At 35.9% G+C, this 15,371-nt stretch overlaps 2 protein-coding genes across 3 annotated transcripts; one reads left to right on the forward strand and one right to left on the reverse strand.

Annotated features, from left to right (window-relative positions):
* Window positions 1-2,990: 2,990 nt before the first annotated feature.
* LOC132059830 (isopentenyl phosphate kinase) lies at window positions 2,991-11,000 on the forward strand. Of its 2 annotated transcripts, none has more exons than XM_059452625.1 (12): window positions 2,991-3,198; window positions 4,330-4,560; window positions 5,118-5,215; window positions 5,608-5,650; window positions 6,561-6,622; window positions 6,751-6,807; window positions 9,301-9,336; window positions 9,447-9,524; window positions 9,790-9,856; window positions 9,970-10,023; window positions 10,416-10,519; window positions 10,637-11,000. In XM_059452625.1, the coding sequence occupies exons 1-12, from the start codon at window positions 3,144-3,146 to the stop codon at window positions 10,730-10,732; spliced, it is 981 nt and encodes a 326-aa protein (XP_059308608.1). In that variant the 5' UTR covers window positions 2,991-3,143; the 3' UTR covers window positions 10,733-11,000. The 2 variants fall into 2 exon arrangements, with proteins under 2 accessions (XP_059308608.1, XP_059308609.1); XM_059452626.1 differs by having other exon boundaries at window positions 3,025-3,198; window positions 4,325-4,560.
* Window positions 11,001-11,649: 649 nt separating this feature from the next.
* LOC132059833 (eukaryotic translation initiation factor 5A-2) lies at window positions 11,650-15,006 on the reverse strand. The gene is made up of 6 exons (XM_059452627.1): window positions 14,652-15,006; window positions 13,121-13,243; window positions 12,974-13,030; window positions 12,809-12,883; window positions 11,836-12,061; window positions 11,650-11,805 (listed from the first exon to the last, which is right to left on the reverse strand). The coding sequence occupies exons 1-5, from the start codon at window positions 14,772-14,774 to the stop codon at window positions 11,960-11,962; spliced, it is 480 nt and encodes a 159-aa protein (XP_059308610.1). The 5' UTR covers window positions 14,775-15,006; the 3' UTR covers window positions 11,650-11,805; window positions 11,836-11,959.
* Between the last annotated feature and the right edge of the window lie 365 nt (window positions 15,007-15,371).

Raw genomic sequence — 15,371 nt, forward strand, 5'->3', positions numbered from 1 at the left:
CTGCTCTTGGCAAGATCCATAGAGATCACACCATCCGGAGCAGAATTTGATAATGAAGTTCTAATAATTTCCCAAGAATCTGGTAGGGAACTAAGTAGAAATAAGCCTTCAATTTCTTCATCAAAATTAATGCCCATAGCAAAGATAATCGGTTCATGATCCCCCCGAAAAGTATTCGGATGATCCGTCGTTGCGGAACCATCGTGGTATTTTAAACCCAACATCTACTTTATCAAAAACATCTTGTTGTTTTCGCTTTTCCGAGCATACAAACTTAAGAAATGCTCCCGTATGGTCCGAGAGCGTGTCTCCCCCAATATGGTTCAAGACATTATCGTCAACCCACTGTCTAATAAAGCCGCAAACCTCGCCCTCTGTGTAACAATTCCACTCTTCATCTGATTTATTATCAGGCTTTTTAATGGAAAAGACATATTGATGAAAATTCTTGACATAGAGCAAATCTTCCATTTTGCCCTTCCAAATGGCATAATTTACGCCACTCAAAGTAACCATTCTACTAGTGTTGGCTTCCATCGTTTATCACAAATACAAATACTATTTATTAGGAGACCAAAGTAATTCTTTTCTGATGTAGAAGTTTAGACTATGCTGCAACTACAGAGCATACTCAGACAGAACCTTGGCTCTGATACCACTTGTTGAATGAATTGCTCCTCCTTATGTCATCAATGACATCACTTTTATGCAAAAATCTTCACTTGCAGTTTGGAGGGGGATATTTGTGGGGTCCAGCCCCATTTACAGGAAGTTGTTTTTCTTCCTTTGGTATGAGTTTTTCAATGGTGTGCAGATTTGGTTGATTGGCCAAAGATATATTCAGACTGCAAGTGAAGACTTCTGCATAAAAGTGATGTCATTAATGACATAAGGAGGAGCAATTCATTCCTATAAATAGGCAGCTTATGGTTCATTGCAAATACACCGAAAAATCTCAGACAATACATCTGAGTAAGAGCAGAGTGAGGTATACCATAGATTGTATAAGAAAATAGTCTGTGAAGAAAAATAGAGTGTGAGCGATATTATAGTGAGGTGGGAAAAATCAAAAGAGTGTTTTTCTTTTTGAGTGTGTAGTGGTCTTTGGAGTATTTATACTCGTGACTACATAGTGAAAAATTCCTTACTATAGTGATATCAGTTGCTCCTCTTGACTGTGGTTTTTCCTTTATTTAGAAGGGTTTCCACGTAAAATCTTGGTGTCATTATTACTGCATTTTTATTCTTGCTGATTTAACCATAACTTAGTGTTCCGCGTTTATCACTAATACCGTGAATATTATTTTTGCGGTTCTATTTTATTCCCAACAGCACCACCATGAACATCAAGCAGTGAGAAAACACATTCTTGTCACCGTTTGAAATTTTCATCAAGTAGCAAAAATTTTAATATTTGACATGTCCGAAAATGACTTGGCATATGGTAGGACAATTGGAACAGAAATGGCGTGGGAAACACCAACATTAACAGTATCAGGAATGAAAACCTCGTTGAACAGCAAAATTATGGGAGTCGAAATATGATTGATGAAGTCTCTAACTTACATTAAGAATTATTGGTTTATAGAAATTTATATTCCACCAGTAATTTCATGGGATAAATTTTATCGATCTAAGTTTGGTTCATAATCCAAAAACTACCAAAGCTTTGGGCAATTTGCACGATTTCCTTCAAAGGCTCTGGTCTTTAATTTTTGTCCTTCGCTTAAAAAGGTGGTCGAAAATATTCTGAGGTCCCGGATCTGGAACCCCGCTCAGTAAAAAAAATAAATCCGCAAGGCATAAGTTCATATGAAACTATGCCTATTCAATATATAGTTACATAGAAATTATGCCGGACACAACAAAGGTTTCTATGAAACTACATAAAACCTATGCCTATAGGCATAGTTATGAAATTAAGGCAGAATTTCATTTCCACGAATCTTTGCCGGACAAGGCATAGGTTCTATGTAACTTCTTTCGAACATGAACCTATGCCTCGCAAAATTATAATTATTTTCGACTCTGCTCGGGATCGAAGCCAGAATCTTTGGTACAAAATGGATACTTTAGCCCATAAATTTTCATTAAATGAGAAGTAGGACAAAAATTAAAGACCAGCGAATTGAGGGTCAAAAGTTGAAGACCTAATGAAGGAAATCCACGCAATTTTTTGCAAACTTTTGCATTTGGACCATGCAAATCCAGTATGGTTAGCTTTGGAACTCGGTTTTAAAAAAGGACAAAGTTGTGAATTTTTTGTTCCTTTTTAGTTTTGGGCGTTCCCCCCAAATTTAACAATTTTTTTTGTGAAGGCTATAGATATTGCATAGATTTTCAATGAAAAATTATGTGCTTTCACATATAGGATAGCTATGAAAATTCCACTTGGTGAAAATGCAATCTTGTACTCCTCCATTCCTTTTAAGTGATTTTCTACCCGTTTAAATGAGCTCTAAAATAAGTATTTTTTAAAAAAATTGGTAAAGTATTAAAAAAATTAAAATTACCTTTATTTAAAAAACACAATTTTTTTTTTAAAAACAGTCTATGGAGCAGGGCAAAAGGAGGGAAAATGTTAAAAGGGACATGACAAGATGATTTAAATTTTGGGTGCATAAATGTTAGTGTTCTCTTTCACGTCCCGCGTTTGAAATTTGTGAGGTAATATAAATGTTTGAAATTTGTGAGGTAATATAAATGATAAATATTTATGTGACTATAAATAATCTTATTAAGTGTTAGAACAAAAATTTAAAATTAAATTAATTTTCTAAATAAAAAGGTAATTCCCTCTATCTCAATTTAATGACAAATCGGAGAGTCAAGCTTCTTTATTGCGCATTCCATACATATAAGGTTTTTGAAAATAATTTACATATTTAGAAATTACATAAAAAGTACTCTTATAAGTCACAAGTAGTATAATTTTTTCCTGTTTGACACTCAAAATCATCGTATAAATTGGGACGAGGAGTATACATTTTTTTTTAAAGGATTAAAAAGATTGAAACAAGAGAACATCACCCTTGGAAGAAAAAGGAAATTGGCATTTAATTTGTGTTTCCTTATTTTCAGCTACTCAAACTCAACAAAACACTGTTTGGATAGCAACTAAAAGGAGAGATTATTAACGAAAAATGGAGCACAACAAAAATTCTCCAACCAAACGTGTCCGCTGCGTAGTCAAACTCGGTTAGCTAATCCTTTTTTTTTAGTGTTCAATCTTGTGATTCACTCAAAATATCTTTTTTGTTTATTTTTCAGTTTGTTCCAGTTTCTTTTTTTTTCACTGTTTGTCTATATTTGATCTGATATCTGTTGATTTGATTGAAAAATCTTAAATTTAGAATTCCCAGTTTTTTTTTTTTTGAACAATACTAGAGATAGTGATCTGGTATCTTGAGCATTTGCTAATTACTTGAATGTGGGTCTAATGGGATGATATGTAAGCCTAAATTGCCCCATGAGAAATCTTGTCAAAATATCTGCAAAAATACATTCTTTTTGTTTGATATGTTATGTATAAAGAAAAAAAAGTTACAGAGATATTAAACTTAGTAAGAATTGGCGGGTTGGGTTATAACCAGCTTTTTAGCCATTTTAACAACCCATTCTACCAAGTAACTTTTGACCTGTCCATTTATTACCCATTTTAACCCATCCAAATTCAGTCCGACTAGCCCATTTGACACCCTTATTTCTATTTGGCACTAATTTTGTGATATATTTAACTATAAAAAAGAAGGAAAAAAGGAACTCCATTTAATTGCAAAACATGGTCAATCCCAAGCATGGATTAAGAGGATTATATCAGGTTGACAGCCAGTGTAAAATAGTCAAGCTAGATGAATCCTTTGACTTAACAAAGGATACCCCTAGACGAGTTCAACTAGTTTATGATCGATGAGAGTTGATTTCTCAGATGGTAACTCAACTAATAGTTATTATCTCAGGAAGTCACTTTCTTTGTTGAAGGAAAATTGGAATCAAGAAGAAAGGTGACTTTCTGAGATAATAACTATTAATTGAGTGACCATCTGAGAGATCAACCTGATCGATGCATAGTTGATTGATTGACTTTACCTATAAAAAAAATAGAAATAAGAATATGCTGGTCACTGTAATAGAACTTAATAGTTAGAATGGAGCAGGTGCTTTCTTCTGAGTTTGTATTTAACTATGTAGGTTACTCTTATCAATGTATAAAGTGCATGGGTAGTGACATCAAGTTGGTGTAAATAAGGGGATAGAAAATTTCCCTACTTATTAGCATGTCTTCTTTTTGAGATTTTGGATGCATTATTTGTTTACTATTTAGTTCAGGAGGTGCAGCCATCACGTGTAAAAATAAATTGGAGACTATAGATGAGGAGAATCTTAAGGAAGTTTCAACCCATCTTCGTCAAGCATTTCTTCCGGATTCTACTTCTGCAAATGTTCTTGGAATGGATTGGAGCAAAAGGCCGGGACAGTCTGAAGCTCCAAGTTTCATTGATGATTTCGGTGATCAATCAGTTGCGGATTCAGAAAGTTTTATTGTTGTTCATGGAGCAGGTTGCTACTAATTGTGTGTTTAGTCATTAGCAGGATTTGCAAGGTTCATTAGCCATAGCAAAACTCTTTGAATTATGAAATTAATAGACATAAATCGATCCAATATTGATGCTCTAGAAGGACAATTTAGTTTTTAGAGCGTGTTTGGTATGAAGGAAAATGTTTTTACTGGAAAATAAGTGATTTTCTGGCGTTTGGTATAAGTAGAAAATATTATCCCCAAAACATTTCATATATAATATACACAAGGGGGGTAAAATTTTGGGGGTGGTGGAGTTGGGGTGGGGGTAGGGGTAAGATGTATTGGAGGGTGGGGAAGAGACAACCAATACAGAATGACACCTATGGAACTTGTTTTCCCTACTTCCATTAGCGAAGTCATTTTCCTCATTTTTAAGGAACTTGTTTTCCTAGAGAAAAATGTTTTCTAAACATTTTGACCAACCAAAGGTGAAAAAATTGGAAAACATTTTCTGGAAGATATTTTCCTCCATACCAAACACACCCTTAGTTTCAAATAACTTGTGGCCCTTTGACATTGTCGTCATTGTCGTCAGGTTCCTTTGGACACTTTCAAGCTAGCAAGTCAGGGGTTCATAAGGGTGGACTAAGCCGACCTCTTGTCAAGGCTGGCTTTGTTGCTACAAGAATTTCAGTAAGATCCATCCCTCACCTTTCTGTTTTCAAGCAATATCTTCGTTCCACCTGACACATATTTTCAACTCTATTATGTAGCTGATATTTTGTCTTTATTCCTTTTCTACCTTCTGCTTGTAACATAGTACTAGAAGTGTCGTTGTTGAAACCAGGGAAATATTTGCTTCCCCCTGATTTCTTTCGCATTTCTACTTTCCATGGTTTTTATCATTTGAGTCACAACATGACAGGAAATATTCATGCATGCATCGTAGTTCTCCTCTTGTTTTGGGTGTATTTCCAGGATCTTATGCAGGCTAAACTTTGATGTTTGATTTCTTGACTCCTTTTATGTTTTTGCCTTGACTTTCAGGTGATATGTGACAGAATACTGATTTTTCTTTATTGCAGGTCACATCCCTCAATCTTGAAATCGTGAGAGCCCTAGCAAGAGGTACTCATAACAATTTCATTTCCATACCACTAGCCTCTAAGCTTGTCTGAAATAGATCTTATTGCGATTTAGGGTTTGTTCGGTATGGAAAAAAACATTTTCTCAAAAATGTTTTTCAATCTTCCATATTTGGATGATCAAAATAATTTGGAAAACACTTTCTCTAGGAAAACAAGTTCCTTAAAATGTAGAAAATGACCTTCCAAGTTCATTGTCTCCTCCCCGTCCCCAACGGCCCCCAACCGCCACACCTTGACCATCTCATCCAAACTCCCACTTCCCATCCCATCTCACCCCCATAGTGTTTTCCTAGATTACATATAAATGCTGGACAAGATTTGTTTGCTTACGTACCAAACACTAGAAAATAAGTAAGAAACTCACTTGTTTCCCAAGAAAACATTTTCTAGGAAAACATTTTTCGTTCATAACAAACACACCCTTATGTAACTAGTAGCATAATATGTAACATTTTCACATCTGCACTCCGTTTACCTCCATTGGGTCTCACTTTGGGCAGGGTCGGGATTTGAAATGAATTTGGATGTTTAGGTGCCGAGAATCTCTCTCGTAGCCCAACTGCTTTACTGCATGATAAGAAATAGGACTTGAAAAGACACTGTGAAGGCCATAGGCAATTATCATATCAGATTGGACGGGCTATGATGCTCTGTGGAAGATGTTACGCGGGCCTAAATTGGTTTGGTATTTGCTTTTAAGTTGCCACATAAAGCTAACATCCTAATTAATCAGTCATGATATTGATCTCAATAGTACTTGACAGCTGTCCATCCAGTCAAGGGCATTACTTGATTTCGCACTTCACAGATTACTACGCTATTCTCTAGATCACAATTTTATATCTGTCTCTTACCGGTGGATCCCTAACAAATGGTTTATGTTGTTGCAGAGGGTATTCCTTCCATCGGAATGTCTCCATTCTCATGTGGTTGGTCAACATGTCAAAGAAATGTTAGAAGGCGAATTGAAGATCATTTTTATTAAATGGATATATTGCTCTATTTTTAAGCTCTTTTGAGAAAACAAAATTGTTCCTTGCTGTGAAATTGTTTGAAATTTGACAACTTGTGCTTTTGCAGATGAAGGAGGCTGACATTTCAATGGTCACTAAAGCTATAGATACTGGTTTTGTACCTGTAAGTTAAACTCTTTCTTAGCCTGAAACTCTCATAATTTTTCGCACATAAATACCTCCTTAGGACCTAGGCACTGCAATTATTTTTCAGGTTTGTTTTTATGTGAAACAGAGACTTCCAGACCATATTCTTACTTCTGCCCTAAATCTTCCCTGTCCATTTTCTTAGCCAAGCATATCATTAGGAATGTGCATAGTGTAGGTAGGTTTCTCATGATGTTTAGACTTTTCATGTCATGGAGGTGCTTTCTATCAGCTCTATTTGATGGGCATTTATAAGCTTGATGTTCAACATGAATGTCCAGAAGAATGTTATAACTAGTGCAAAATTTCATGATCATATGGTTTTTGACAGACACCTAATGCTCAAAATATCCTGTACAAGAACTAGGAGAAAAGGAAAAAGTTCTACTACTCAAAGACTCTTTCTAGTTTTAATTTCTACTAATTGACAAACGAGTACTGGGCGACGGCGAAGGAATTAAACATGAAGATTCAAAACTGGGATTGACAAAAATTCTCGCAGCCTCTTCTACTTCAAAAGGGCATCAGACACTCCTTTTCATTGGATTGCTCTGGGCTTAAAATTTTGTGACTCGTAATCCCTCCTTATCTAAACCGAAGGTTTACCATGTAACAAATGTGATAGAATCTGTGCATCCAATCCAAATCTTCAATATAATGGATGGAGTAGCCTGGGACAACGATAAAGCTTTTCTGGAACTCCTATCAAGGAATTCTCTGGGCTTAAAACTTTGTGACTCGTAATCCCTTTTCGCACGTTTTATCCAATTGTAGGGTTTATATATAAACATATATGTGTATGTGTGTGTGTATATACATATATGTGTATGTATGTGTGTGTGTGTATATACATATATGTGGATATATATATGTGTGTGTATGTGTATATATATATATATATATATATATATACACACATACATATATGTGTGTATATATATATGTATGTATATTATACTTCTAGAAACTTGAGTTTTAAGGTGGCTTGTAGGTTGAAGAGTGAGTATAGGGCAAAGAGATTAGGCTCAACAACTTGATAAATGGATCTGGAAGATCGAAGCAAGAAACTGGGTTCACGAGTTGAGGAAAGATCCTAGAGTAGAGCTTGTGGCTCATTAAGTCTAAGTAGACTGAGCAAAGTTCAAAGTGACAGATTAAGGTAGAGACAATATCCAATTAGACTAGAAGTAGAGAGAGAACTGTTGCAAAAACAGATTTACATGGAGAACACTTTTACCTAAGATTAGCTCTGTTATGTTATAAAAGAACCGGAACATTGAACCAAAACCTAGGATAACGTGTGACGCAGCCTAGGGTCATAACCTGTTTGGAAACTTTAACAGATGCATGGCATTGCATTTCTAACAAACTATAACACAATCCGCAGAAAAAGAAAATTACCAAAATTGGGGGTTGGGGCTACAATCTTTTGGAGGGAAGTCGCGTCATGCAAAACATTATTTTTCATTTTGAGGGGAAGTTTATTGATGTCACAGAATGTACCCAATGTTACTTTTGCTTCAAGCTTGTTTTCACTTGCTGGAGCAAAGTGTTTTCCATCTATGAATATAATTTGAGCAAAGTGTTAACTATCTGCTATAGGCAGGAAGGATCAGATTTGATTATGACGTAGGAGCAGATTTCTGTTGAGAGTTGAAGATCTGAAGGCACGGAAAGTGTTTTCTTTTTCTTTTGAAACAAAAAGATTTGATTCATGATATTTAACCACAACCTCGAAATTTTTAGGGAGGTGAACAACTTGCTCCTCACTCCCAGTAATTCAAATTTCTTATGAGGAAAAATTCCACAGATGATTGTCTCTCTTGCAACTGTATATACGCAAGAAACCTGCTGATACGTAGCCATAATGGGTTATGTCAAGAGTTAAAAGCCAAAAAGCTTATCAATGCATGGTATAAAACTATCTGTGTGTAATTTCAAGCTAGCTTTATATCTATACTAAAAAATCAGATTCCTTTATATTCAAACATAACCTAAGTAGGTCTTAGTACAATCGCGAACTAAAGATTATCTAATGCTAATGCTCGTTCATCACTGAATTATTTATGAAAGGAACTGACAGTTAAGTTCATCTATGCAGTCTGGGAGATTCTCAAGATTTTATCTTACTTGAATCAATGTCATATTTATTATAAACAACGTTAATCTTGTGCGAAACAACCATGTTTTGTTAGCAAATATGGAAAGATGCTGTTCTGTAAATGTACCTTAGCTTAGTTTTCCACTCTGCCTTGAGCGAACACTTTTTAGTCTTCTTCATTGCAAGGAACCACTTCTACTAAATTGTTCTTTGTAAAGCTTTTCTTCACTATTCTTTCATAAGATATCAGATCAGTGAAATAAAATATCACTCTCTAATTTGGTCACGTTGTTATTGTAATTGCTTCAATTTTCTAATTTTGTGACATAACTTCAGGAATATTGTAACACAAGTTCATTTGAATTCCAGGTTCTGCATGGAGATGCAGTCCTGGATACATTACAGGTCTGTTTATTATTATTTTTTTTCAATCGTATATACATTACAGGTCTGTTTTTCAAGCATAATTGAACATTAACTTGGTGATCATGTACTTAACTCATTCACTTGTTCAGGAGTGCACTATTCTGAGTGGAGACGTGATAATGCGTTATTTAGCAGCTGAACTAAAGCCAGAGTTTGTTGTTTTTCTTGTATCCAACACATCGTTATGTAGAGAGTGCATTTTGATACTAGTCATGCTGGAGATTTGAAAATAAGAATATTTTCAATAAATACAACTCAAATTAGTTACTCCATAAGACTTGTAGATTCCTCATTTTTACACAAATGTACTAATTATCTCCGAGACTTTCTAGACTCCATATACATTTTCGTCTCATATTCGTGATACTTTATCTTTAATCAATATTAGATTGTGTTATATAAATGTTACTATCCTATATATCTTGAGTAAAGACGGATGTTCTTGGCGTATATGATCGTCCACCAGTAGAACCTGGCGCTGTACTTATCCGGGAAATTGGTAAATGCTCCATTTTAGCCCTAGTGTTAGGTTTATTGTTTTGAATATATTATTTTTCCGTAAAGCACCTATAGTAAGCTGCATCATATTGACATGATGTTTACTTGTTGCAGCTGTACGTGAAGATGGAAGCTGGTCGGTAGTGAAACCTAAATTAGAAGATACAAGTAAGCCTGCTCAGTATAGGACAATCATATTGTCACACCAAGAGTAATTGGCTTACTCTGAGAACCAAATATGTATTGTAATACCAATGTAGCTTTCATTAAGCTGGACTAATTCCACGGGGTACCTGCTACCTCTCACTAGCACAGGTACCGGGTAACTCTACCCACCAAAGCTTTGACAGATGGATGAAATCACCTAGTGTTTTTGCCTTCGTTGGAAACTGAACCTGAGACCTTATGGTTTTCAACCCACTTAATTGACCACTTGGCCAAACCCTTGGGTGCAATTTCTTTATAAATGCACTAACTGCATAACAACTAACTTGCATTCAACTATCTCGGAGACAATTTATTTACTTGGTATTCATCATTCCTCAATCTTTCATCAACAGTTGAATTCACTGTAGCTTCCCATGATACAACTGGTGGGATGGTGACAAAAATAACAGAAGCCGCCATGATTGCCAAGCTTGGAATTGATGTCTACATAACGAAGGTAATGTGTTTTCCTGGAAAACCACTACGGAGGGGAAAAATGTAGCCTATATCGACTATTTTGGAATTGAGGATTGGAATTTGTTTTCCTTGTGTGCTAAGATTTGAGTTAGTGCAGGCAGGAACAGACCACTCAGTGAAAGCCCTTAGTGGAATCTTGAAAGGTGGAATACCGGATGACTGGCTCGGAACAGCCATCCGGTATGTGAGCTAAATCATCGATTGCTGAAGCTTGCCAACGAAACCTGGCAAGGATATTCGTGCAGTGAGAATATTGAAGCCGATGATGAACACAGGAAGAAATGTACCAACTGGACCCCTGAGTGCGAGGGTTCAAATCATTTGAAGAAATTTCATAATAGCAAATTTTCGGTTTATAATGCCCAATCCCCGTCCATGCCTCGCTGAACCCTACTTCATTCATTCACTAAAGCAACAAATTATAACGATTAACCATTTTTGTAAGAGCAGGGATTGTGACTTCTCCTTCTCTTCTTGATTTTTGTTTTGGTCTTTCTACTCTCCTTCCCTTATCATTTCTCAGATTTGCGCTCAATTGTCATTTGTTGCCTTCTTTCTCAGTTGCTGCTTCTGAAGTTCTGCTTCTTTTCTACCCATCGAGCATAATGCGAAGTGTAACTCTAGAAATCGTTTCTGCAGTTCGAATTAATAAAAATTCCAACTCATGAAATTTTCCTGAAACTCAACCTCATACTTCAAACTCCCCACAGAACATCAGATGCAAATTGAACCGACGAATGTTCAAACTCTTGCAATTTTTCTAGGGATTTTCTGTGTTTAGCTAGGAATGTTCTGTCCAAAATTTACTTTCCCCTTAAAAAGTGAACACTACATTTTAAACGTTGGTTGGATATTAATAGGCTGTCTATAAACTGGCTATCCCACCTTAGACCAAGTCCCCAAATGGCAGCCCAATCAAACAAGTTGAACCGGAAACCAACTCATGGATGCTGGTTAACTACAAAGACAATTTTTTTCTTGACCTATGAAGTGTCTTTTTGTTAAGCAATTGACCGAGGAGTTGTGACATAATCATCGACTTCAGAAAAAAGAAGTTAACCCGATGCAAATGCAGGAAAATATACTTAGAACGGTCTTAAGCCTACAAAGACAATTATGTAGCTTCATAAAAACTGAAGGTGCAAAATTTGTGCATAATGCAAGATTAACTTTTCCCCACACCAAATTTGAAGACCTTTAAGATAAATAGATCAAATTCCAAGGCATATTAAAACAACAATCTAACTCAGGAAGTCCTAATATGGATATAGGAACAAAATAGAAATTGGGGCCCCGCATATATCAAGAATACTAAGTAGATGTAGATGTTCTTGAACAAGCTTGGTCCATATCCTGTTTCTGCTACCGTCATGTCCATCTCCCTTGAATAAATATTTTGCCTCAATCGCTCTTAATCGATTTACTTGGGACCAATATCCTTCAGTGCACAAATCTGCTCCTCACCCATGGCAGACATGACAGACACAACAAGGTCTTTGCCCTCAGCAAATCCATCCTTGATCTGCACATTTAGCAAATTAGAACCAGTTGAAAAACCTGCAATGTTTTCTAGAGATAGAAGAATTAACAACCTAACAACAACAACTAGGACCCCGTCCCAAACAAATTTGGTCGGCTCTATGAATCCTCATTTCATCATTTAAGCTCATATCATATCATCATCATCATAATAATAAATAAGATAAAAAGTGAAATATACATTAAAAATATATGTAAATAATACTACTACCACTAATAATAAAAGTTTCATACGAGTCTAAAACCTATCCTCAACTAGTAGTTGTCACTTATTGGATCTTTTTCTTCCATTGTGCCTTATCTTTAGCTAAGTATTGATATCAAGCATTTCCAAGTCTTCTGAGACCACTTCCTTCCATGTGATTTTAGGTCTACCCTGTCCCCTTTTAATACCTTCGCTCACCTATAGACCGGTGCATCTATAGGTAGACGCAGAAGGTCCAAACCATCTCAAGCGAGACCTTCTCAGATTTTATCCTCAATATGTGCTACTTGCACCTTCTGGCAAATGTGGTCATTTCTAACAGAACTCCAGAAAACTGTCATAATATGCACACAAAAAAAACCCTACTACTAAATGGGAATTACACCCACTTAAGCTTCTAAGGGAGTTGGAGCATGCATACCACAATGACTTAATATTTACCATGGCCTCAAAATATTTACTTTGACTTCAAAGTACAACTTGGAAATAGTGTTAAAAGGCTAGATGAGCCAGGTGCTTACTAACCTGTGTGAGAAGGCTCTCATCTGTTGGAAGCCTGAGGTCATCCTTAGTATTACCATTGTCAGTGAGGAGACTCACCTAATAATATAACATTAAAAACACACAGAAGATCAGCAACAATAATGAAAAATAACAAAAAGAATCTAACAATAGGGAATAGAGACATACAAATCCATCCTCAGAGATGTCAATAAGCTGGTAATCTGTACGGTTAACATGGGGAACCTGCAACAGACACAGTTATCATACATGCGGTCAATTTTGCACGGAAAAGAATATTGTGAGATGGACATGAAGACCTCGAGAAGTACATACATCACAATTGTGTGAAGAGGGAACAATATCCTCAAGTTTCTTGCCAGTGAAGATGTCAATTGCAACAAAGTGACATTTGGCATGTCCGTGCTTGCCAGTTTTGGAAGTGGAGACTTCCACAACCTGTAAACAAAACACGGGAAGATGAAGGAAAAATTCATAGCAAGAACATCCTGTTTGATCTAAGAATGAAGAACAAAGGCCAAACTAAATTCTGCATTGAAAGCTGGACCAATGAATATCTCCACAAAGCAAGAATGTGAGAATCTTTTGAATCCAACAAATAAGGTCATCAATATTTTTTTTTTTTTTTTTTATTTTTTTTTATGAAGTAAGTAGATTCATTCTAAGGCATCAAGAAGATGCAAGTGTCGCAAGGATAGATAAATTAAGCTCACAAAAATGAAGGAACCATTTTTTTTTTCTTTTGAGCTAATATATTCCCTCTTTGGGTAAATCTACTCTTAGATTAAGTGGGATAGTCCCGTTATCAAAATTATTGTTGATGTTAACATTATTCTGACAACATAAAAGACACATACTTTTGAGATGTTAATATATTTTACCATAAAGTTTAGTAATTTTACTATTTTAAACCAGCAACAGAATTTCTCGTATCTACATGTTTACTTTTAGCGTATATAGCAAGTAATTGGAATTTGTCATGGTAAACATGATAACTTCAGAAGCAAATATTAAATAAACTGATGATTAAAAACTTAGCATTTTGCATATAAACTGCACAAAATCCAATACCAGATCCATGAATAATGAAATTAATTTGGGACTTCATAAGTTACCAACAGGAAAAAGCACTCATCATCTCTGGTTTTGTTTCCTAGAAGCTGAGGATATCACACTAAAGGGGTCGCCTAGGAATCATAGAGCTGGGAGTAACAACATTGGAAATGAAGATTGAGTGGCAGAGAGAGACCTAACAAGGTAGGTGGAGAATGTTACAGGTTCACGTGAAACAGTAGCTTTTGTCAATACCATGTATATATAATAAGAAATCTACTAAATAGTGAACCAGTTATTATTGTATATTAATACGAGGTTGTTCTCATAAAATTCAAATATTGAATCCGCCTCTCAACTAGGTTAAGATTTACATCTACCTACTGGTCGGCGGACGAATTACCAGGTAATTGCTAAATTTATCGACACAACTATCATAAGAAAAATTCTTTTTGCACGTAATAGCTAACATCACAATAAAAGTCGAAGCAGGACAAATTAACTAGTTAATTACCAGCACCAATATTGACACAACACAAAGTTACACACTTGAAACAAATTACCAAACCAAATTACTAAAAAAAGAAGTAAAACTAATCCCAAAAGGCATCACTAGATCTAAAATTCATAAAATATATATATACACGAGATATTTATACGTCCCAGTGCACAACCATCCCGCAGTAGCATGCCCGAAGTGTGTTAATGTCAGCATTAGTGGCTGCTTCAACGGCTTGAACCAGATATTTAAAAAAAAAAAAAAAAAGAATGATTAAGAGAGAAAGTAGAAGACCTTGCAAGGACGGGCTTTGATGACAATGTAACCGTTTTTACGGATAGTACCAGCTTGTTGTGGGTATGTCTTTGATGCTCCTGCATCTGCCTTTGATTCAAACTGATGCTCTTCGTCCGACATCTTCACAAAAATAAGGAGCTTGCCTTCCAACAGATATTATTATTAGACCAAAATGAATTTGTGAGGCGAGAGCGGCTGGGAGCGCCCTCTTTATATACCGGCTCCAACATTTGGGCTTTACACATTCTTTAGGGTTGCTTCTCTGCCTTCAAACCACGCTTTATTATTTTAATTTATTTACTCTAATAATCTTTTTAGTATTCCTTTCTAAGTTCGCATTGCATAATCCTACTTAGAGCCTGTTTGGATTGATGGTATTTATTGAATTCCCAGCTGCATAGTCGCGCACCTGACGTATGTGCGCGCAAACGGTGCATTGTTTACTGAAATAGACATAATTTTTTGTAAAGAGTTCGGATTGATGAACGGTTTGCGGGCGGGCGGGCTTTCTTTTGGTTGGTAAGTTCATTGAATAACTAGTTATATCTTGGGTGGTGTAATCGTTTGGAATTGGGTCTTGTGCAAGTTCATTTGAAACTTTTGTCCGTTGCGTAGTGTCCAACTTGGCTTGGTTCTACCGTTCTCCTAATTAGACCCTATATCACTTCTAATACACCTCCTACACTTATTATCATGATCACGTGATATGTTACCAGT

This window comes from Lycium ferocissimum, chromosome 6 (assembly GCF_029784015.1).
Source record: "Lycium ferocissimum isolate CSIRO_LF1 chromosome 6, AGI_CSIRO_Lferr_CH_V1, whole genome shotgun sequence".
In the NCBI taxonomy this organism is placed as follows: domain Eukaryota; kingdom Viridiplantae; phylum Streptophyta; class Magnoliopsida; order Solanales; family Solanaceae; genus Lycium; species Lycium ferocissimum.